This window comes from Aegilops tauschii, chromosome 5, assembly GCF_002575655.3.
Source record: "Aegilops tauschii subsp. strangulata cultivar AL8/78 chromosome 5, Aet v6.0, whole genome shotgun sequence".
Classification (NCBI taxonomy): domain Eukaryota; kingdom Viridiplantae; phylum Streptophyta; class Magnoliopsida; order Poales; family Poaceae; genus Aegilops; species Aegilops tauschii.
The window spans coordinates 400377217-400399407 of NC_053039.3; the positions used below are offsets into that span (position 1 = coordinate 400377217).

The window sequence follows — 22191 nt, forward strand, 5'->3', positions numbered from 1 at the left end:
CGTCCTCGTAGCCGGGCTGCTCTCCTCGCCTTTATCTTTGCTTTGGACGCTCTCGTTTGCAGAGTTGGAAGACTGACGCAAGTAATGCACTTGCTGCTATTGTTGTTGTGTGTCGTGCTGCTATTGCTACTGCTCGCGGCCTGCATTTTCTCCGCTGAATTTGATGTTATGTGTACAGATGACAGAAATGAGACGAGTTTTTGCGGCTAAGTATTGCTGATGGCTAAGAGGGCAGTGTGTATGTCAATTGTGTCTTGTTTATGTTTGATGCTAAAGTTCAATCACAAGAAAACAAGTGGAAAGATGAACAAATTACATTCCTTCGAATTACCCCTACCAAACATCAACATGGAACCGTTCCATTCCTTTGAATTACCCCTACCAAACACAAAGACGGAACCGACCCATTCTAGTGGAATGGAACCATTACATTCCATTCCACTCCGTTCCCAAACCAAACACACCCTAAGAGTGCCGGAAATGGGGACGACGGCGAGCCCTTTTTAGGTCCTGCCGTCCGACGGTGTTTGTTTGTTTCTTTCCTTGAGAAGGCCAACGCTAGATTTTTCTTTAGGGGATGGCAGTGGCACACGCTAGATTTTCCTTTTTGAGAGAGTGGCCTGCGGGTTTGTTGGGCTGGACGGGGAGATGGGCTGTTGGCGCAGTACTGCAATACCACGCCAACAGGCCTAAAGGAAAATCAAACTCAAATTCGTACCACGCCAAAAAGACATTCATCGCCACTAGAGCTTCGGTCACCACCTCGCCCCCACTCCTCTTCCCTGTCCGGCGGCCTAGTCGGCGGCAATAGGGGTGGGGACCCCTCCGTCTCATTTTATATTTCTTAGATTTTTGCTTCTCCGACGATATCTACGAGATGGTGGCAACGATGATGTGTTGGGATAGGGTCTTTCCCTACCATGACGACGTCCGATCCTACGCCGACGAAGAGCCTATGAGAGTTTGTGTCCCTAGATCTGTTGGTTCACTTCAGATCTTGACAACTCGTGTGTCTTTCAAGGAGAGCTTTTGGCTGGCTATTGGTGTGGCGACTTCGACATCTTTATATGTGTTGTTCCGTGTCTTGGCCTGGTTTCTCCAACCCTCTATGCTGCTGGTGATGGATTGCAAATATGTTCTGCGTAGGGTGATGCTCTAGTCGATGCTCTTCAACGATTTATAGATCTCGTCTCAAGGGGGCAACTGGCCACTAGTGCAGATGGCGTGCCGAAATTGGCCTTGCTGACGTAGGTCTTCAACACCATCAATATGGCACCAGTGATAAATTTTACTGGTGGCGTTGGGGCAAACGACAACAGTATTGTGGATACCGATGGCGAAGAGCGGCGAGAGAAAGGGGATCGAGAGAGGCAGAGAGAGAGCGCGCGAGCAGAGAGAAAGAGCGAGCGAGGTAGGGCGAGGGGGGCATTGCCACTTGCCACCTTGGTTTTGACCCACTGCGGCCTCCAACGCATTTTCGGGCTTGGCCCAACACGTAATTTTTTTTAAAAATTCTTACTTTAATGGAAGTAACACAATATTTGAACTTTACTAAAAACAAATTAAAGACTTAAAATTTAGCACGGAAAATGTCATCATTTAATAAAATATAGTGTAACAGTATTTTTTAATTTATTAAAAGACTCAAAATAATATTAGTACTTTAATAAAATTAAAAAATGTTTCTTTACTTTAGTAAAAACAATTAAAATACTAAATATATTTAAAAAATTATGCAAAAGAATGTGCAAATGTACAAAGAATATTATTAATTTAATAAATATAAGTCCTAGATTTCTCACCAAAATATTTAATAAATACTTAAACATATTTTAATCAATTAAGAATAAATAAAAACGAATAAAAGTAGTTCAAAAAATAGACCCTGTGTCATATAGTGCTGATGTGGCAAAACATGACATGCCACAACTAAATATAATAGTGTTGGCGTTCCATGTTATGCGACATCACCACTATATCACGCCTTGTACCAACTGTGATCACACAAACAAATGTCATTCAACTATTTTCCAACGCCAGCCCTATGATCTTAGTAATGTCGTACCAAAAATGCCAACACCACCAATATTTGGAAAATATAGTGGTGGCGTTGATTGAAAATGAGGCACCACCAATAAAAGTTGTCGCTAGCCATTTTCCCACTAGTGGGTTATTGCGGTCCTCAAAGCCAGGTATGACGAGAGCATTCGCAGGTGTCGCTTTTCTTTGTTGTTGGTTCAGTGCAATTTTTAATCTTCGACAGGTGGTGTACCTATGACTTAGCAACTTATTTTGTGTCAACGCCTTCAAGAAGAGATATACGTCCTCACACCGTCATTGTCGAGTCCAGTTGACAGAGCAAGGAAAGGATTTTCATCCTGGTTGTAGATACCGACCAATGAAGGCCTGAACATCAGCAAGGGGTGAAAGATCGTGAATGTCGCCTAGAGGGGGGGTGAATAGGCGCTTTAAAATAATTACGGTTGAGGCTTGAACAAATGCGGAATAAACCTAGCGGTTAATTTGTCAAGCACAAAACCTACAACAACTAGGCTCACCTATGTGCACCAACAACTTATGCTAAGCAAGAAAAACTACTTAGGTGATAGCAAGATATATGACAAGAAACAATATGACTATCACAAGGTAAAGTGCATAAGTAAAGGGCTCGGGTAAGAGATAACCGAGGCACGCGAAGACGACGATGTATCCCGAAGTTCACACCCTTGCGGATGCTAATCTCCGTTTGGAGCGGTGTGGAGGCACAATGCTCCCCAAGAAGCCACTAGGGCCACCGTAATCTCCTCACGCCCTCGCACAATGCAAGATGCCGTGATTCCACTAAGGGACCCTTGAGGGAGGTCACCGAACCCGTACAAATGGCAACCCTTGGGGGCGGTCACCGAACCCGTACACTTCGGCAACCCTTGGGGGCGATCACCGGAACCCGTCAAATTGCTCGGGGCAATCTCCACAACCTAATTGGAGACCCCGACGCTTGCCCGGAGCTTTACACCACAATGATTGAGCTCCGAACACCACCAATCGTCTAGGACGCCCAAGCACCCAAGAGGAACAAGCTCAAGGGCACCAAGCACCCAAGAGTAATAAGCTTCTCAACTTGTAACTTCCACGTATCACCGTGGAGAACTCAAATCGATGCACCAAATGCAATGGCAAGGGCACACGGAGTGCCCAAGTCCTTCTCTCTCAAATCCCACCGAAGCAACTAATGCTAGGGAGGAAAAAGAGAGGGAGAACACCAAGAACTCCAAGATCTAGATCCAAGGGGTTCCCCTCACATAGAGGAGAAAGTGATTGGTGGAAATGTGGATCTAGATCTCCTCTCTCTTTTCCCTCAAAAACTAGCAAGAATCCATGAAGGGATTGAGAGTTAGCAAGCTCGAACAAGGTCAACAATGGGGGAACAACACGAGCTCAAAGGATAAGGTTCATTGGGGAAGAAGACCCCCTTTTATAGGAGGGGGAAAATCCAACCGTTATGTGCTCAGCCCGCACACGAGCGGTACTATCGCTCCACGAGCGTTACTACCGCTCGGGCGGAAGAAGCAGGGAAACGGATGAACAAAACATGAACCTTGGGGCGGTAGTACCGCACCCCAGCGGTACTACCGCTCGACCGGAGCGGTACTACCGCTTATAGGCGGAACTACCGTGCCTTACTGCCGCGCGACTACCGCTGAACCCGACACGAAAAGAGCAGACCCAAAATCGAGGCGGTAGTAGAGCGGTACTGGAGCGGTACTACCGCTTGACGCTACAAGCGGTACTACCGCTGCCACCGCGGTACTACAGCAGGGAGAAAAACAGAACTGCCAAAACTTCTTCATATGAGCTCCGAATTGAGCAAACTCAAGCTTGTTGGATAGAGGAAGACGAGTAGCATCAAAACTCAAGGTTATAGTAAGAAGAGGCAGGGGAGGTATGCCAACAAATAGAGGAGATAAACCTCTCAACCGAGAAGAACCGGCATAACCTCAACATCGAAAACATCATAGAAGATGTGAGTGAACTCCGTTTTCGATGAACTTGAGCTTTTCATCAAGATGACCATAAGCTCCAAAACTCACAAAGAGAAGAATCAAACAAGAACCAATAAAGATGATGCAAGGATGCAATGGTTTGAGCTCTCTATGAACGATACGATCAAGCTACTCATCGAGAGCCCCCCTTGATAGTACGGCAATCGATCCTATAACCCGGTCTCCCAACTACCATCATGAGACCGGTAAAATAGAAAACCTATCAAGAGCAAACCTTTGCCTTGCACATGGTCCACTTGAGCTAGATGATGACGATCTTGACTCCCTAAAGATGGACCACCTTTCTTGATTGCGTTGGCTCGATGAAGACTAGTTGATTTCTCCCCCATACTCCACTATGGGTGAGCCACCCTTCCGCACATCTTCACAAGTCCATTGTCACCACAATGGCTTCAAGCATTTGATCTCTTCGTGATGCTTTACTTGAACTTGCCCGCTTCACTTGAACTTGCACACTGCAACCTAACCCCACAAAGAACTCTCACAAAGACCATGGGTTAGTACACAAAGCGTAATTGACAATGCTTACCATACCATGGGATCGCTTGATCCCTCGGTACATCTTGTGCGCTTTATGTGTTGATCAACTTGATTCACTCTTGACTTAGTCTTGATCAACCTTGACTCTTTCCAACTCTCTTCATTTGGATGATGTCTTGAAGGTAAACATGAATGATCACACAATCTTCTTCTTCAAGACATGCTTGCAATAAGCTCAACTCTGACATGACCAATCTTTGGATAATTCCTTAATAACACCTTGGTCCCACATAAACTCCTTGAAACCAACACATGGACTTCAAGAAATGCCTATGGACAAATCCTTCAAATATAACTCAAGGCAACCATTAGTCCATAGAGATTGTCATCAATTACCAAAACCAAACATGGGGACACCGCATGTTCTTTCAAGGGGACAACGCCTTCAATAGGGATTAGTACTGGCCATCTCAGGCCCGGCCCTGTCGGCCCATCCAGGCCCGGCCCTAAAATCCAGGGCCTAGGCCCGATGGGCTTGCCCATGGGCCGGGCTTGGGCCTGAGTTTTAAGCCCACCAGCAGGGCCTGGACGGGCTTGGGCTTGGCATTTTGGCATTTTAAGGAAGAGGCCCGACCCACGGCCCTAAGCCCTAAGGGCTTTTCAGGGCTTTTACCAAATGGGCCGAGCTTGGGCTTGAAATGTAGGCCCGATGGTAGGGCCTGGGAGGGCCCGGGCCTTAGTTTTCTGCCATGGGCTTTTTCAGGCCCGGCCATGGCCAAATATAATAGGGATGAACGAAATGTGAAAACGGAAATGGAAATTTGCAAAACAGAAATGAAATTTTTCATGCGGAAATGGAAATAAAAATGGAACGGTGTTTTCCGGTGGAACAGGCATGGAAACGGAACTTTCCGTTTCCGTGAATATGAAATTTTCGTTTTTACTATAAACCTATGATTGCTTTGTAATCCAACCACCAAACAACGCACAACGACACAATGAGAATGGATCATTTAAGGCCCAACGTCTATTAACACACATGTACTTAGCTTGACCCTATACGCAATTGTCCAGTACTACTACAATACTACGCAAAGTTGCTAATTCATTAAATTTTGTTTGTGTTTTGTGTATATTTCTCTATGATTCAACGGGGTTTTAAGTTCCCATTAACACCCACTTCTGTTTTCGTATCCACTTTGTATTCGCTTCGTGTCTGTTTCCGATGGTATTTGTTTCCGTATTATTTTTCGTGGTTTTTGTATTCGTTTCCGCATCTGCAAAAATATATGAAAACAAATATAGTAGCACTCAGTTCCGTCCGTTTCCGCTCCGTTTTCATCCCTTCAACAAGGTAACGATGAAGTTTGTTGGTGTTGAGCCCGATCAATGAAGACCATAACAAGAGTTTTCACTCCAGAAATGAAACGGTGCTTCAATCACCATCTTGATAACGGATCTTCCAAAATTCACGCCAGCTAATACTCCATGCTACGCTGAAATGGCACTAGCAAATGGGTGGGATGACTACCACTAGTAGAAAACGAAGCTTTATCACCGGTTCGTAAGGGCCTTTAGTGCCGGTTCTGCAACCGGCACTAAAGAGTGGAGACTAAAGGCCCCCTCCTTTAGTACCGGTTCGGCACGAACCGCCACTAAAGGCCCACCACGTGGCGCGAGCTCGCGCTGTGGTATGGGGGACCTTTAGTACCGGTTGGGTACTAAAGGTTTTTTTTTTGAAATTTTTTTCTGAAAATTTTGGAAAAAAATTTGAATTTTTTTAATTTTTAATTTTCTGAATTATTTGATGATTTAGTCTCTAATCACCCCTCTTAACTACTTAAGTGTGGATCACTCATTCCAAATCGTCTAACTTCCCGGCCGGTCACCCATCCTCTCACTCCCCCAGCGTGAGCATGCTTAACTTCGGAGTTCTATTCCCTCTACTTTCCAAGTCTGCACTTGTAGTTTTCCTAACAAATGTAAGCTGACAATCCTATTAACCCTCAGCAGTTTAGCTTGACCATTAGGTCACACGTTTCACCGTTTGAGTTTGAAACTATTATTCTAAAAAACAGTAATTATTTAGTAACACTAATATTTTTTGAATAAGTTTGACCGTAGTTTGACCAGATTTGACCAAAATTCAAAAAATTGAAATAATTATTTAGTAACACTAATATTCTTGAATAATTATGTAGTAACATTAATACTTCTTGAATAAGTAGTTTGACCATAGTTTGACCAGATTTAACCAAAAAAACTGAAATTTGAGCATATCTTTTTTTCCTTTTGGAATTTGAGGATTCTAAAAAATTGCAAACAGGCCGTAGGCAGTTCAAATCGTATGCGGATATTCGTGCTGATTTTTTTTGATATATTATACTTTTTTTGACATTGTATGCAAAAGTTATAGCCGTTTTACATTTTCCCTACACTCTTTGCAAAACATGTCCAAATTGAAGTTTTCAAATTTTCCTAACTAGTAGATGTAGTAATATAACTACCTCTCGAAGGATTTTATTTTTTTGAAGTTTTTATCATTTTCTTTTGATTTTTTCAAAACTGAAATGGCGATACACGGGGGGGGGGGGGGGGGGGGTAGAGTTTGAAAATTGCCCTATAGTCCCGGTTTGTGTCTCCAACCGGGACTATAGGTCAGACCCCTTTGGTCCCGGTTCATGGCACGAACCGGTACTAAAGGTTAGCCCTTTAGTACCGGTTTGTGCCACGAACCGGTACTAAAGGTGATCGTGGGGCCCCGGCCTGACGCCAGCCTGCCACCACCCCTTTAGTACCGGTTCGTGGCACGAACCGGTACTAAAGGTTCAACACGAACCGGCATTAATGCATAGCCGTTCGAACCGGCACTAATGGTACCATTAGTACCGGGCCAAAATCAAACCGGGACTAATGTGTCTCACATTAGGTCCTTTTTCTACTAGTGTACCCACCTTAAGTCACCGCCTCGACCATTGGGAGCCCGCCCACCACGCGGTGCAGATCTGGCCGCTGCCACTCACACCTCATCTTGAACTGACCTACTGAATAGAGTAGCTCAAATAGAAGGGGAAGCTTCCATCGATGAGATCTGCAACAACCATCTGTGGCTACTGTAGTAAAGTGTGTGGGGTTGTACTAGTTACTCCCTCTGTCCCAAAATAAGTGTCTCAAGCTTAGTACCAATTACTCCCATTTATTTTGGGACGGGGGAAGTATTTGTTGAAGGCTGGCTAGAGAAAATATAGCGAATGAGTAAACACACAAAAGTCATTTAGAGAAAATAGTATTGGATTTGCTTTTGCCCCAAAAACTATAGACTTCATGATACGAATTTGGTCAACACAGCTCTCAAGCGACCAAGCAGTAACGCACAATATGTGAGTTGACGATCTAAGTCCAGGTCCAGGTAGTGGGTCTTCCTCGTATGGCATTGCTGTCCTCACCGGGCAACGGCCTGCTCCTTTTTGCCTCACAAAGCAGGAATGCGCCCTGCCACTAACTATAATCAATCTTGGTGCACTTGCACTAACCAAGGTAGTCCTTGCGGAAGGTAGGGTAGGGAGCAAATCCAATCTAGTCGGTCAACCGGCTTTCCTTGGTTAATCAATAGTGGGTCTGGCACTTATCCACATCCCCCTTCATTCCCAGTCTAGGTGACCGGTCAGAACCTATCTGTAGGCACGCCGGACTCTCAACGGCTCACACAAGGCTAGAACGGGTAATTAGCTAACTAGCGCGTAATGGAAGCTAGCCGGAACGATGGGAACATGCATGTGATGCGCGAGAAGATAGTACCAAAACAATCCATGCAGTTGGATTGCCATGGATTACATGCAACTGTCCCAATAGCGAAAGGGGAATTATGGGAAGGAACTAACTTCTTGCAAGTGGTGAAGATCCAGAAACCCCCTCTTTTAATCAAAAAAAAAAAAAGTGGTGAAGATCCGAGCACTGACGGACAGACAGAGTCAGGGTTTGGTCAATTTCTGGCCTAATCCCATTCAGTTGTAAGTTGTAACAGTAGCTTCCTTCAGGGAAGGCAGTAGTGGATTAAACTGTTCAAGTGAAAGATGCCCAAGTAATCTAGTGACCCATGGTTCATTGCAATGCACAGTTAGGGCATTCCTAACCGATCCCATAAAAAGAGCGGAGGATCCGGCGGGATAAACCCTTAGTGGAGTATTTTTTACATCACTAAGTTTTAGCCGGACCTAACCGATCCCTTATATATAACGGAGTAAAAAAATTGCATAAAATTCAACATTCGGTTTAAACAACCAAAATTGACATAATGTACATATACTTAATGGAAATTTGCATAAAGTTCAACATAGATTCTACTTAATTTAAACTTCGGCTTAAACTCAACATAGATTCTATGTAAATTAACTTCAACATAGATTCTGCATAAACTCTAATAACTCTTATAGAGTGCTATCCATTTGGCCCGTGTCATACCACCGATCTTGGGGTCCGTCCCTATGTCGTCGTCGCCGCAGTCGGGGAAGATGTGGCGCCATTCTTCGTCGTCGATCTCCTCCTCCTCGTCGGAGAGGATGACGCCCCCCCCCTCCACCGCCTAGTCGGCGAATCACTTCCACTCGGCCTCCACCAACTCGGGGTACTGGAGAAAGAGGTCCGCCATATACTCCTCGTCGGAGGCGGCCGCCGCCGCGAGGCGCATCCTCGCCTTCCGGTGGAATGACCTGAGCCAATGGCATTGATGTGTCTCTCTATCGGTGATCTTCGCCACCCAAGTCCCCCACCCCCGCTGTCGAACGTCATGGAACTGCCTCTGCGGCTGCCAGGCGCGGGGAGGTCGGGGAAACCGGGGAGGGGGGCGGGGGCGGAGGGGCGGCATTGTCGTGGCAGCGGCAGCTGCTTAAGGAGGATCCGGATTCGGCGGAGGACGCACGGGGGGCGTGGCGACACATATCCGCGCTGTGGATCGGCGGCGGGGACCTCCGGCCACCGCGTCCGGCCATTGGGAGGAGCGGGAGTGGCGGGGGGAGGCGCCTGCGTTGGGGAGGGGGAGGAGGAGAGGCTGAAGATGAGAAGAGAGAGTGAGCAGCTTTTTTACTCCACCGCCGAGCTGTGGAGTAAATATAGGCGGGGGATGCAGGCCGGAGGATAATTGTTTTCTCCTCTACGGCGGCTTGGGGTTTGGTTAGGTAGGCCTTAGAGGAGTAAAACCGAATTTTTTACTTCTCTAATGCCGGATAAGGGTTCGGTTAGAAATGTCCTTAGTTAGCTAGCAGTGTTCTGCCAAGATGATCAATCAAGCATCAGATCCCAAGTGCTAACAGGCAAACCTTCCACTGTAGCGTAGCCTGTGTTGCACGTAAGTCGTTTGCTCATCGGCAGCCATGGCTTTCATGTATACGTCGTAGACAGATGCAATCTCTAACGATTCTGCAAGGGCATATGATCGAGTATTCGTTGCTTTCTGCATACTTTATGGGACGGATTCCCTCCGGCCCTACGCGCTGGCCGTGTTCAATGTAGGCAGCATCATGTCCGTCACGAAGTGCTATAACCATCTAGACGCCGACACCATGTTCTTCCTCCCCTTGGAAATAAATGGGTCTGCAGTCCTGGTTAAAAGATGATACACTACCATGCTAGAAAATGGTGGTCAGGCCAGATTGTCGAATCCAGCGAAGAAACGCCATATCTGAACCCTGGATGAGTGCGCAGAAGCCCAAACCGAAATCGATGGCTTCCTTGCCACCACCTGCAACCGACCAAGGATTCTGAGAGAAGAACACAAAAATTGAAGGCTGGCGAGCTAGCCCAGGTTTCCGCCTGCGGCATCACAGATGCGAATTTCGCGGAGCGCAATGATGCGCGCGATTCCTCTTGTGGGTACAACCGTACGAGCCTAGTGGCACTTGCATCACTGGAATCTGCTGCACATCTGATCGATGGCCCGTGGCAATATGGCATGCATGCATGCAAAGAAGGAAGAATGTGAATGTGGAGGCAGGAGTGAGTGAGCAGGAGTGGACAAGGATCGTCGGCCCTGGGGGGGGGGGGGGGGGGGGGGGGGGGGGGCGGGGGCGGGTAAATCGGGGGCTGCTACAAGGGATCCAAAGTTCATTCATGTCAGCTTCTTCTCCTCGCCTCGCCTCGCCCTACCGACATTTCAGGAACAAGTTTTCTTCTGTCCACACTACCACACTGTTTGCATAATTGGATTAGTTGATCAATTCCAAAACTGGTGCCGCGAAGAAACGCACAGGCACAGCTACAGACACTCTGCACCGTCCCCATCATCTATCTATCTATCCAATAATAGATGATCTGCTTCTGTTACTCGCCACAATAATGTAGTAGCAGTAAGAAGGGAAGAAGAAAACAGATTGTCATTTCAGTCACTCGCATGGAACGGAAGAAGGCGCTGCAGCTTTTGGCGCCAAGCAGTAATGTCTTTGCTGAATCCCGTGTAACTGTAGGAGCGTAGGCTCGTGGCGCCGTGCCGACATCCTCTACCTACAGTTCTATACTGGCGTTAAAAAATGCTGCATTGGCTGGCAGTGAAGCCGATCGCCGGCTCCCCGAGGCCGATCGAGCAAGCACAAAACCTCGCAAACAGTGGCCGAACTCGCTCGTGCAGTCGTACAGCCAATGGGGCGGCATCCTCCTCATCTCATCTCATTCGCACCTCATGCTATGGCGCGCCGGTGGCCATTAAAAAGATGCTAAAAGGAGCAGCGCGTACGCTGGGCGGCCGGGCTGGACCATGCCGAACGACCGACAGCCAGCGCCATCAATGCCTCCCCCGCCAACTGCAATGCGACTCGCCGTTCAATCAGAGCAAGCTCAGAACCAGACGATGAACCAGCGCCTCTACCACAGGTAGTGGTGAAGGTCCATGGATCATGGACCATGAACTATTGGTGCCAAAATGTACCAAGAGATGAAGTAGTACAGCTTGGATTTGGAGCTCTGCGATCATGGTTCGGGAAGCGTACAGCGTGCAAGTGGAACTGCGATCCTTGGAGCAAAGCTGTCTGATGTGGATTTGGATTTGGGATCGGGTCCGTCCAGCAACGCATGCGTCTTGATATGGTTCACGTGAGCGAGCAGAGCACACGAGCAAGAACAAAACAGGTGACAATATTATGCCACGGAAGTGGAAAAGAAACGATTTTGATTGGAAAAGAAGCCAGTGACTTCATCTTTCTTCAGTCCTGGCCAGGCTCCCCTGTTTGCTGTGACTATACCCCCCATCTACTAATAGTTATCTGCATTTTTGCGGTCCTATCCCTTGCTGTTCAATTCCCACCATTATTTGCTACCTAAAACACCTCAAGATCAACACTTACACGGTTATTACAGACAAGAAAGACAAGTTGATGCCTCCAAGAATTAGCTAGGGAAGGAATAAACACTTGGTGTCGGTGCCGGTGCTCCATCTCTCGCCGGCTGGGCCCGGGGTGCTCTGCTCACGACGACGCCGACGTGGCGGAGGCCTTCTTCTTCGTCGCCGCCGCCGGCTTCTTGCCGGTGGTGGACGGTTTGGCGATCTTGATGTCGAGCTTGTAGTACTGCACGAACCAGTCCACGAAGTGGCGCAGGCCGGCGTCGAGGGAGGTGGTGGGGCGGTACCCGAAGTCGTGCGCCGCGTGGCTCACGTTGGCGTGGGTGAAGGGCACGTCGCCGTTGCTGGGCATGGCGATGATGCGCTTGTTCGCCTTCTTCCCCAGCAGCTTCTCCAGGATGGCCACCATCCGGGTCACAGGCACCGGGGAGGTGTTGCCCAGGTTGTACACGCGCAGCGGCGCGGGGCCGCTCTTCTTGCCGGACCTGGCGGACCCGGTGCTCCTGCCGGCGGTGTCCAGCGCGCCGACGCAGCCCTTGACCACGTCGTCGATGTAGGTGAAGTCGCGGCGCGCGTCGGCGTAGAGCGTGATGGGCTCGCCGGCCACGATGCTGCGGGCGAAGGAGAAGTAGGCCATGTCGGGGCGGCCCCAGGGCCCGTACACGGTGAAGAAGCGGAGGCCGGTGATGGAGAGGCCGTAGATGTGGTTGTATGCGTGCGCGATGGCCTCGCCGGCCTTCTTGGTGGCCGCGTAGAGCGACGCCGGGCGGTCGGTGCGGTGGTCCTCGGAGAAGGGCGCGTCGGTGTTGAGCCCGTAGACGGAGGAGGAGGAGGCCCAGACGACGGCCGGCTGCGGGTCGGCGCGCTTGGCGGCCGCCTCGAACACGCTCACCAGCCCGGCCACGTTGGACGCCACGTACGTCTGCGGCGCCTCCATGGCGTAGCGCACCCCGGCCTGCGCCGCCAGGTGCAGCACGTGCGTGAAGGGCACCGCCTCGAAGAGTTTTTCCAGCAGGAGCGCGTCGTTGATGTCGGCGTCGAGCACGACGACGCCGCGGTCGGCGAGGAGCTGCTGGCGCCCGCGCTTGAGCGCCGGGTCGTAGTAGGAGTTGAAGTTGTCGAGGCCGACGACGCCGTCGCCGCGCGCCTTGAGCGCGAGCGAGCAGTGCGCGCCGACGAACCCGCCGGCGCCCGTGACGAGCACCGACAGCCCCCCGTCCCGGCCCGGCTTGGCGCTGCGGCGTATCTCCTTCTGCCACCGCTCGCTCCCGTACGTGGCCGCCGCGGACGTGGACGCGAGCAGGCTCCGGTGCGAGGCGTGCGACCGCGACGCGCCGGGCACGGAGGACGAGGAGCCGTCGGAGGCGAGGCTGAAGGAGCGGGAGAGGAGGGAGGGGTAGTGGAGCGCGAAGAGGAAGACGAGGGCGAGCGTGGCGAGCACGGTGGCGCGGAAGAGCAGGTGCGAGGAGGCGGAGACGAACTTGCCGCTGGCCACCCGGCGCAGCAGCAGCGCGCCGCCGCTCGCGTACCGCTCCAGCTTCACGCCCTTGGCCGCCGCGTCGGACGGCATTGTGCTCGCGCTGGCTGGCAGCGTACGTACGTGCTTGCCGGGTAGCTCGCGGCGTCGGAGTGAGCGAGCGTGTGAGAGTTGGCTAGAGGCGTGCGGGCGGGCTAGCTGAGGAGGGAGCACGGGGGAGTGAGGCGGATTTAAAGAGGGGGCGCGAGGTGGGCCCACGCGGCGGTGGTTCTTTTGTTTCGGTTCGAATGCCACCCGAGCTGAGTTGGGTTGAGCCGAGCCTCACTTCCGAACCCGCTCGCTCGGTCTCCGATTGGGTAAACACACAAGACATGACTAGGGCGAAAATTCTGGTACGATCGCAGCAAAGCCCAGCAGTGCCTCTCTTTGTTTCTGTTTGCTTATGACATGTGGGCCCCAGTTGTCACGCCGCTACACTGGTGGGTTCGTCCTGGCTGCCCAATCCAACTCGGGTGGGTTTTTTAGGATAAACTTGGGTGTTGTTAGGTGCCATGCCATATACTAGTAGTACATTTTTCTGGAGCGGAGACCCTCGGGCTTAAAAAATGAGGCCCTGTGTACTCCCTCTATTCACAAAAGTAAGGTGTTTTGAATATTTGAATATAAATCATATAGACTGTGGAATGAGTGAATAAACACGCTAAAACGTGTTCATATACACCTCATTCAGAAATAAGTTAAAACATCTTATATTTATAAACGGAGGGAGTACCTCGTATGCCACCACGCGTGTAAAAATGCTCTCTCTAATGGTCGCTGGATACATGACTTTGAACCCCACCTTGCAATCGATTTGTTCATACAACATCTTCATATGTGGGAAGCAATGCAGGTAATCCAGCTTACCCCCAATACTGTTGGTTCGTGGACATGGACTTTGGGGCCCGCCGGTGGTTTTACAGATAGGTCGAGGTACTTATCCTACTTCGAGGGGTTGTCTCGCTGCTCGTCTTCAATGTTCTTATGGAAGACTTGGGTGCCACCGTGTTCTAAGTTGTTCATCTAGATTGCCCCATGTAGACATATCTAGATGACGGACCAGCATGTCGGACATTGTCTGCCTCATATCGAGCGCTGTGTTATGTGCTTGACCGATCAGAAAAATGTGGGTCACCTTCGCGTGGGCTGCTCAATCTCAAACATTATCTGTAGCCGGTCATTAGAATGGTGCGGTCTTTCGGCGATCATCCCTCTCATAACTCCTCCTTCACCGAATGGTGGTCTTCGGCAGTACTAGAATCGAGCCTAGGGACAAAAGGAATCTTTATTGCATCATCATCTTGGTTGCATGGTCTATCTGGAAGGAGAGAAATAATATAGTCTTGTACGGTAAACGTCGCTCGATTGACTCTCTTCTAGATCAGATTAATTGTGATGCTTTTAATTGGTACAAAGCGGGAGCCAAGTTCTTAGAGTCTCTGTTTAGCTAGGATCGCTAGGTCTTGTCATGTGGTGTAGGCTGTTCATTACTCCCTTCATATAAAAATATAAACCTAAATTCTGACTCATGCAACTGCGCTCGTTCGCTGTCTCGAGCGCACGCACTCCAGCCGTCCGATGCGGTGTGGCGATCTCCCCGCGCGCGATGCGTCCCGATCACGTGCCGTTACGGGATTGCGCGAGGCGTGCGACGCGTGGTGGGCCCGGCACCTTTATTCCAGGCGAAAACTGCCCGCACCCCCCGCTCGTCTTGTTCGAAACCGCCCGCCCGCACCCGCAGATTTCATTCTAACTCCTCCCCCTCTCCCTTCCTCTCCTCTAGCAACGGCGCGACGAGGCGGGGTGCTGCGGTGGTGGATCTGGCGCGGAGTCGCCGGTGCGGGAGGCCGTCCGCGAGCGCCGCGAGTCACCGGCTGCAGGCGGAGGTAAACCCAGCACCTATTCCCTCCTATTCTCGCTCTACTCCCCTGTTGCGGTCCATGGAGTTAGCGTTTCGGTGAGGGGGCGGGCACGAGGTTGTCCATGGCGTCCTCGGGCTCCGCGTCGTCAATGCTTGGAAGGGCGTGGCGTTGCCATGGAGGGGGGTGGGGGTGGGGGTGGGTTTGTGCTGGGGGTAGGCGGGATTGAGTCGCTGTAAGGGGATACACGCGACCGAATCCTAGTGACTGGGCATAGGATTCGTTTTTTTATGTTGTTTGCTTCTCAGGACGCAGTTGCTCATAATTTCGATGGCAGTTGCTTAGATTTTTCCTGTAATTTGCGAGATAGAGGGGCAGGGTAAGGGGATGCATCTGACTGGGGGCAGTTGCTCATAATTTTGATGGCAGTTGCTTAGATTTTTCCTGTAATTTGCGAGATGGAGGGGCAGGGTAAGGGGGATGCATCTGACTGGGGCAGTTGTTCATAAATTTTGATGCTAGTTGCTTAGTTTTTGCTGCAATTTTTGTGAGGGGAGGGTCAGGGGATGCATCTGACTTGGGCAGTTGTTCATAAATTTGATGCTAGTTGCTTAGATTTTTCCTGCAAATTTGCGAGGGGAGGGTCAGGGGATGCATCTGACTTGGGCAGTTCATGGAGGGGTGATCGACAGTTGCACTAATTAGGGGCAGTAGTCGCCTTGTGTTCAACATTAAAGTAGCACACTATTTTGGGGGGGGGGTGGTTTTTGTGATTGGTTGATTTTAGTTATTGCCTAGATTTGCAACACCAAGTTGTTATCCTTTTTGTAGTGTTCTTTAAATTTACTGTATGAAACATGACGTTGCCTATATCCACCATCGAGTTGTGGTTTTTATTGCAACTATGAATAGGAGATGAGATATCTCTCATGAATAAGCGGCAAAGCCTGAGTGTTTTTGATGTTTTAGCTAATGTGATGAAGATGAATATGTGACTTTTTTGTGATTAGGAGTTTTTTATGTGCTTGTTTTATGTCATTTATTTTTAGTTGCCACAAAATAATGAGTAGTTGCATAGTTTTCAATACCAAATTGCCTTTGCAAGCACTAGCAATTCAGTAGTTGAGTTATCTCTGGGTAGGAATAAATGGAGTTCGTTCATCTCCAAATGACAGTGATGTTACCTCCAAATGCAAGTAGTATCATTGAGCAGTTGAGTTATAGGACTTTGTATCTTTTTTCATTAACATGGTTTTTTTGTTGCGTTTTCTTTTACAGAATGGCTCCGAAAAGCAAAAGGCCTGCGTGTAGAACTGATGGTGAAAATGAGGGAGAAGAAGTGGCAGCTCAATCAGCAAGGAGTAATGTTGGACGCAAGCGCGGGCGGGCGAATCAGGATCCTGTACGTGGTGGTCGGGCGGGGAAACGGGGCACCGATTCCGCCCCTCGTGATGAAGGAGGGAGAAATCTGAAACGTGCGAAGAAAGTTGCGGACGAGGTATTTTTCTAATGAAAAACTAGAAAGAAGGGAGGCATCCTTGAAATATGTAATGCTCAAGTCAGCATGGCATTTCCTTTTGTATATGCACTCCTATCATTTGATAAGCAGCAGAATAGCAGTGTAGCAGTTGCCTAGTTTAGTACTAGCAGTTGCAGTTCAATATAGATCTAGTTGCTCAGTTTTTTAGCAAACACAACTTTGCTTTTTTAACTATGGTGTGGTTTGCTTAGCTTAGTACAGTGAGTTGCTCAGCTTAATATAGTGGGTTGCTCAATTTAATTTGTATGCAGATTGGTAGCAGTGGGCCACCATCGAGGAACAGGGCATCACCTTCAAGACTTTTTGTCCTAAACAGTGGCCTCGATGATACACAAAAGGATGCCATCAGTGATATAAGCTTTGGGGGTGTGCTTGATATCAGGACAAGAACAATGAAAGGAGATCTTGTGAAGTTTGTGATGAAGTGTTATGATCCAGAGTTGTCGCAGCTTGTTATCCCAGATAGGGGGAAGATTCCAGTTGATGCAGCAAGTGTAGAAAGAATCCGGGGTTTGCCAAGGGGGCAGAGGAAGGTTGCGTATGAAGTGGAGCCAGACGTAGTTAGGTTGTTCAACGAGAAGTTTGACATCCCGACAGGGCCCGCGCCATCAGTGACCGAGTGGTGCAAAATGATAAATGATATGGGAGTTGCTGCGGACGACAAGTTCTTAAGTGCCTGGCTGGTTGTTGTTTATAACTATTTTCTTGCACCGACGACCAGCTTGAAGGTGTCACCGCTCGCATACTCAGCTGCGTTGAATCCACGTGCGGTTGTGAATTCAAATGTTTGCCAGTTTGTCATCGACCAACTTAGGCTTGCTTTCATGGGTTTTGGAGACAAGAAGAATACTATATGCTGGTGCCTTTTGCACCTAGTGGTAAAATGATCTAGACCTCCCCCCCCCCTCTTTTTTCGGTTCATTTCGCGTTATATGTTTCATGCTGAAGTTGGATAGGTTTTTTCGCAACTGACATGTGTTCTCTATTTTTTGAAACAGCTCCTATACCTTGACTCGCTTGATGTGGACTATAGGACAGTCCATAAGGATTATGTGGATGAGAGGACGACAACTGTTCTTCCAAGGGTCAAAGCATGGAATGAAGGTCTGATCAAAGCAGTAATTAAGAAGGACAGTATTAGGAAGGGTGTCTATGGAAAGTTGCGAGTAAGTGTTACTTTACTTTCTGAACAGAATTTTTTGTAGTTGTATGATTTTTTATGCAGTTGCCCACCTATAGGGATTGTGTTGCCTAATTTTAGGAGCTAGTTTCTTTTGAAGCTAGTTTCATGACAGTTTTTTTGCATGGAAATTTATATGGTAATCTTCATCATTTTGTCTCCAAGTAGTCATACATGTCCAATTACATGAGTTTTTTTTAAGCAACAGTTGCCAATAATTTATAGTTTTTGTAGTTGCTCAATTTTATCGGGGGGTTGCTGTAGGTGCTGTAGGTTTTTGTGATGTCCATAACTGCAGTTGCCATCAATAGTGCTGGTATTGCCCTAAGTTAGGGAGCCAGTTGCTCATCCATTCCCTCTTTTCGAACTTTCTTGATCATTTTGCTAACTGAGTTTATCATGTACATCTTTTACAACAAACAGCTCAAAGCCGAGTTCTTGAGGTGCGCAGAAGATAGTGTTAATGGGAGCATGGATCACATCCAGAAGTTTGTTGTTGCGAGGCTTCCTCAAAACTACAACAACAATGTATTTCTTTGCTACCATGGTTTTGCTCTTTTCATAAGAAACGGAGTGCTTTTTCCGTTTATCATTGCTGTTGTATAGACTGCTCATCTTTTGAGTTTTGTATTTTTGTATTTTTGCAGAAACAAAGGAGGTTGTCAATGCTGGTCCACGATATGTGCTCTGAAATATCAGTCCAAATTGGGAGGTTTGTTCAAGGGGTGGGCAAGTTGGAAGAGGAGGAGGTTGATCCAGCAGCCACAAGTGTTTCTATGGTCGCGAGCGTACGTCAATCAGCACGGCAGAAAAAGGCAGCGACAAGTCCGACACAGCAGAAGGTTGCAAAGCAAAAGAATACAAGGGGCAGTAGCAGTCGGTGCAAGGAGACACTCTTGGCGTCCGATGATGAGGAGGAGGAATCTGATGAGGAGGAATTTGAATCTTCAGAAGAAGAAGAAGAGGAGGAAGGAAAAGATGAGGACAGTCCTGAAGAGGAGAGTTCGAATCAGGACGGGGACAACAATGATGAAAACAACGACGATGATGACTATGATGATGATGTTCCGTCATACAGCAGCCCGCTAGCAGCCACAGAAGCTGGTGATGATGATTCACAGCACATGGACGCTGACAACTCACAGCCGCCCCTTGCTGGTGAAGAAGATGGTGAAGATGAGGAAGAGGACGACGAGGATGATGTTGAAGAGGAAGAGCAGGACAGGGAGGAGGATGATGAAGAGGAACGGGACGATGAAGAGGACAAAGAGAAGGAGAGAAATGTGGAAGAGGGCAATGATAAAGAGAATGAACCAGAAAAGAAAGAGGGGAAATCGGAGGAGAAACAGGATGATGAAAAGAATGAAGAGGAGGAAAAAGAGGAGGAAGACAAAGAGGATGAAGATGATGAGGCGGAGCAAGGTGGTGGGGGTGGGAAGAAGGGGGTGAAGATAAGGATGATGGCGGCAACGCTAGCACCGACCAGCCCAGCAAGGGAGGTGGTGATGATGAGGGAGGTGCACGAAATCCGGGGTGGCGTGGGGGCAGTTGCGACGATGAGGTGCCGCTAAGTACGATCATGAAGAGACTCAAGTGCACTGGCAAGGAAAAAAGTGAGCCAGAGGAAACGATGTCCGTCGAGAGCACACAAGGAAGCATCCAAAGCGCTGGCAGTTTTTTTTAGAGCAGCTTCATTAAGATGGATATGCGGAAGGAGCCGTTTGAGGTTCAGAGTGGGCCTGTCATTTCAGCTGCAGATGTGGTGAGGATTGGAGATACCCAGTACAGACAGAAATAGGTCATCCCCAAGACCCATGATATCCCTCTTTTCCCGATGCCCGCGATGTCAACTGAGGAAAAATTCTCCGTGATGGATTTGTGCCTTGAGACGATGGTAGATGAGTTGGAACTACCAAGTTTTGGCCAAAAAGAGAAGGAAAGAAAGCTTGCAGGAGGAGTTGGAGCGGCTGCCATGAGGAAGGTCAAGAAAGTGAGCCATAAGACAGTTAAGGCCTATGTTATGTCTCCAAAAGGAAGCGAGGATGCGGCTGTTCAAAGTACTGCAACTACGACAACCAGCCAGCAAGCTCCGACAGCTCAGAGGCCGACAGATGAAGCGGCAAGTCAGAAAGCAACATCACCAGCAAAAAGCAAGGTTTACCAGAAAAGAGCAGCAAAGAAGCAAAATACAGCAACTGATCATATTCTTCAAGCAACTGAACAGAAAAAACAAGCAACTACTGAATCAGCAAAGACTGAAAACAGAGCAACTGGTGCTACCTTTGAAGCAACTCAGCAAAAAACTCAGGCAACCAGAGTGAGCATGCAGGCAGCAACTGCCCATGAATCAACAGCCCCTCCCACGCAAAGTACGAAGGCAACTGCTGTGCTTGAGGAAGCAACCCCTGAGAAGGAGCAAGCAATTGCCCAGGAATCAACAGACAAGCCTCCGGTACTCCCCAACAAGCAAGCATGCTCTGCAAAGGGGAAAGAAATCCCATTCCATGATGTTAGGGACATCAACAAGCTGCTTGAGAAGTGTGTGAGCCCAGGTTCAACGCCACCGCTCGCGAGGAGTAATTCAGCTGGCACCATACCTATAATACGGACATCAGCTGCCATCAATCTACCAGCAAACAAAGGAGCATGCGATTCAGGTGAAGAAGCACGATTGCTGCAAAGATCAAAGTCTGAGAGTGCTGTGTGGGATGATTACTGTCCAGCTCCACCTTTCGATCTTGGGATAGATGAGCCAGCAGGAATAACAGGCGAGGAGGGCAAGGCAGCAGAGGATAAGGGGGTGGCAAACGCACCTGCCACCGGTGACATTGAGTGGGGAATTGACTGGGGCAATATGGATTTCGATGAAGTTGTCGAGGGGGCAGTGAAAAATGATGTAGGCCGGAGTGCGGGGCACATGTCACCTGCTGGTTTCAGCACACCAACCGAAGTTGCAAAAACTACCGTTGAGGGGGAATCATCGGGCAAAGGTGCAGCCAGCAACTTGGAAGAGCCCGTTCCTGAGAAGCGTGAGAGGAGGATACTGAAAGCTCCACCATCACAGAGGCCACCATATGTGAATGTAGAGATGAGGAAGGATTTCACATGCAATGCAGAGACAAACAGAGTGTATGCACAGATTCTGTTGCTTGGAGGAGGAGGCGGAGGGACGAGAAGGACATCGCGGGGTGATGATACAACATGTGTGTTTCTTCCAGTAGCCACTTTTTTCCTGCTTTTTTCTTTTTGCATGCAATGATCTCTCCTGTTGTTATTTTTCTCAACAGAGCCTTTCTTTTTGTTCTATAGGCCGCAAATCATAAACTATCATGGTTACTTTTGCACAATCAAGGAGCTTGCTCAATCAATAAGGAAGGCAGGATGGATGAAGACACATGTCTTTGAGTTAGGGATTGAAGCAATCATGTACAACAGATAGGTGGGGTCCAAGAAAATAATCATGCCTGTTAGGTTTTTGGTAAGAGAAATAAAAAACCACGGTTTTTTCCTTTTTTGTTTTGGCACTGAAGTTGTTTCTTTATCATCTCATTCTACATTTCTTCATACACTTGGCTTCAAAGACTCGATCTCGATGTGAAGGAGTTGCATGACAGGTTCAAAGAATCAAACCGTTTGGATGAGCAAGACATGGTATGATCCATGTGTTTTACTAGTTGTCTCCCTTTTAAAAACATTTTTTCAGTTTGTCTATAATCGTGTGTGTGTTTGTTGTCTAAATTTCTATGACATGTGACACATAATTAGGATGGCCTTAGGTGCATGTACCAACCCCTCCTGTTGTGCATGTACACAACCACCCCTGCTGTGTACCTACTATAATAGCCCCCTCAAGATATGAGTGAGCAGTATCTGTCAGTTGGCTTTTCTTTACAGATAAGTTGCCTGTTTTAGTTTGCATTGTTGCCTAAAAAGTGCATGGTTATAGTGACATTTTTTCTGCACAGGTTGAAAACCAAGAGCATTGCCTGTGTTTTGTTGTTCAGAAGTCAGTTTTTTCTTTATTTTTGGTTTTTACATATCCGTCGCACTTACTCAAGTAAAGTTGCCCCTACCAACTCAGGGTTGCCTGAAATCACATCAGAAAGTTGGTGTTATTTCTGTTTTTTCTTAGATTTTTTTAGAAGCTGATATCAGGAAATCATAGGAGTTGCTTGAAATCACATGATACGTTGCTCATAAAAACCCACAGAGTTGCTTGATAAGC

General features: G+C 48.4%; 1 protein-coding gene across 1 annotated transcript; it reads right to left on the minus strand.

The window, feature by feature from the left end:
- Positions 1 to 11683: 11683 nt before the first annotated feature.
- Positions 11684 to 13553, minus strand: LOC109767443 (UDP-glucuronate 4-epimerase 6). The gene has a single exon (XM_020326199.4). It carries the CDS (start codon positions 13439 to 13441, stop codon positions 11996 to 11998), a length of 1446 nt encoding a protein of 481 aa, XP_020181788.1. The 5' UTR covers positions 13442 to 13553; the 3' UTR covers positions 11684 to 11995.
- Between the last annotated feature and the right edge of the window lie 8638 nt (positions 13554 to 22191).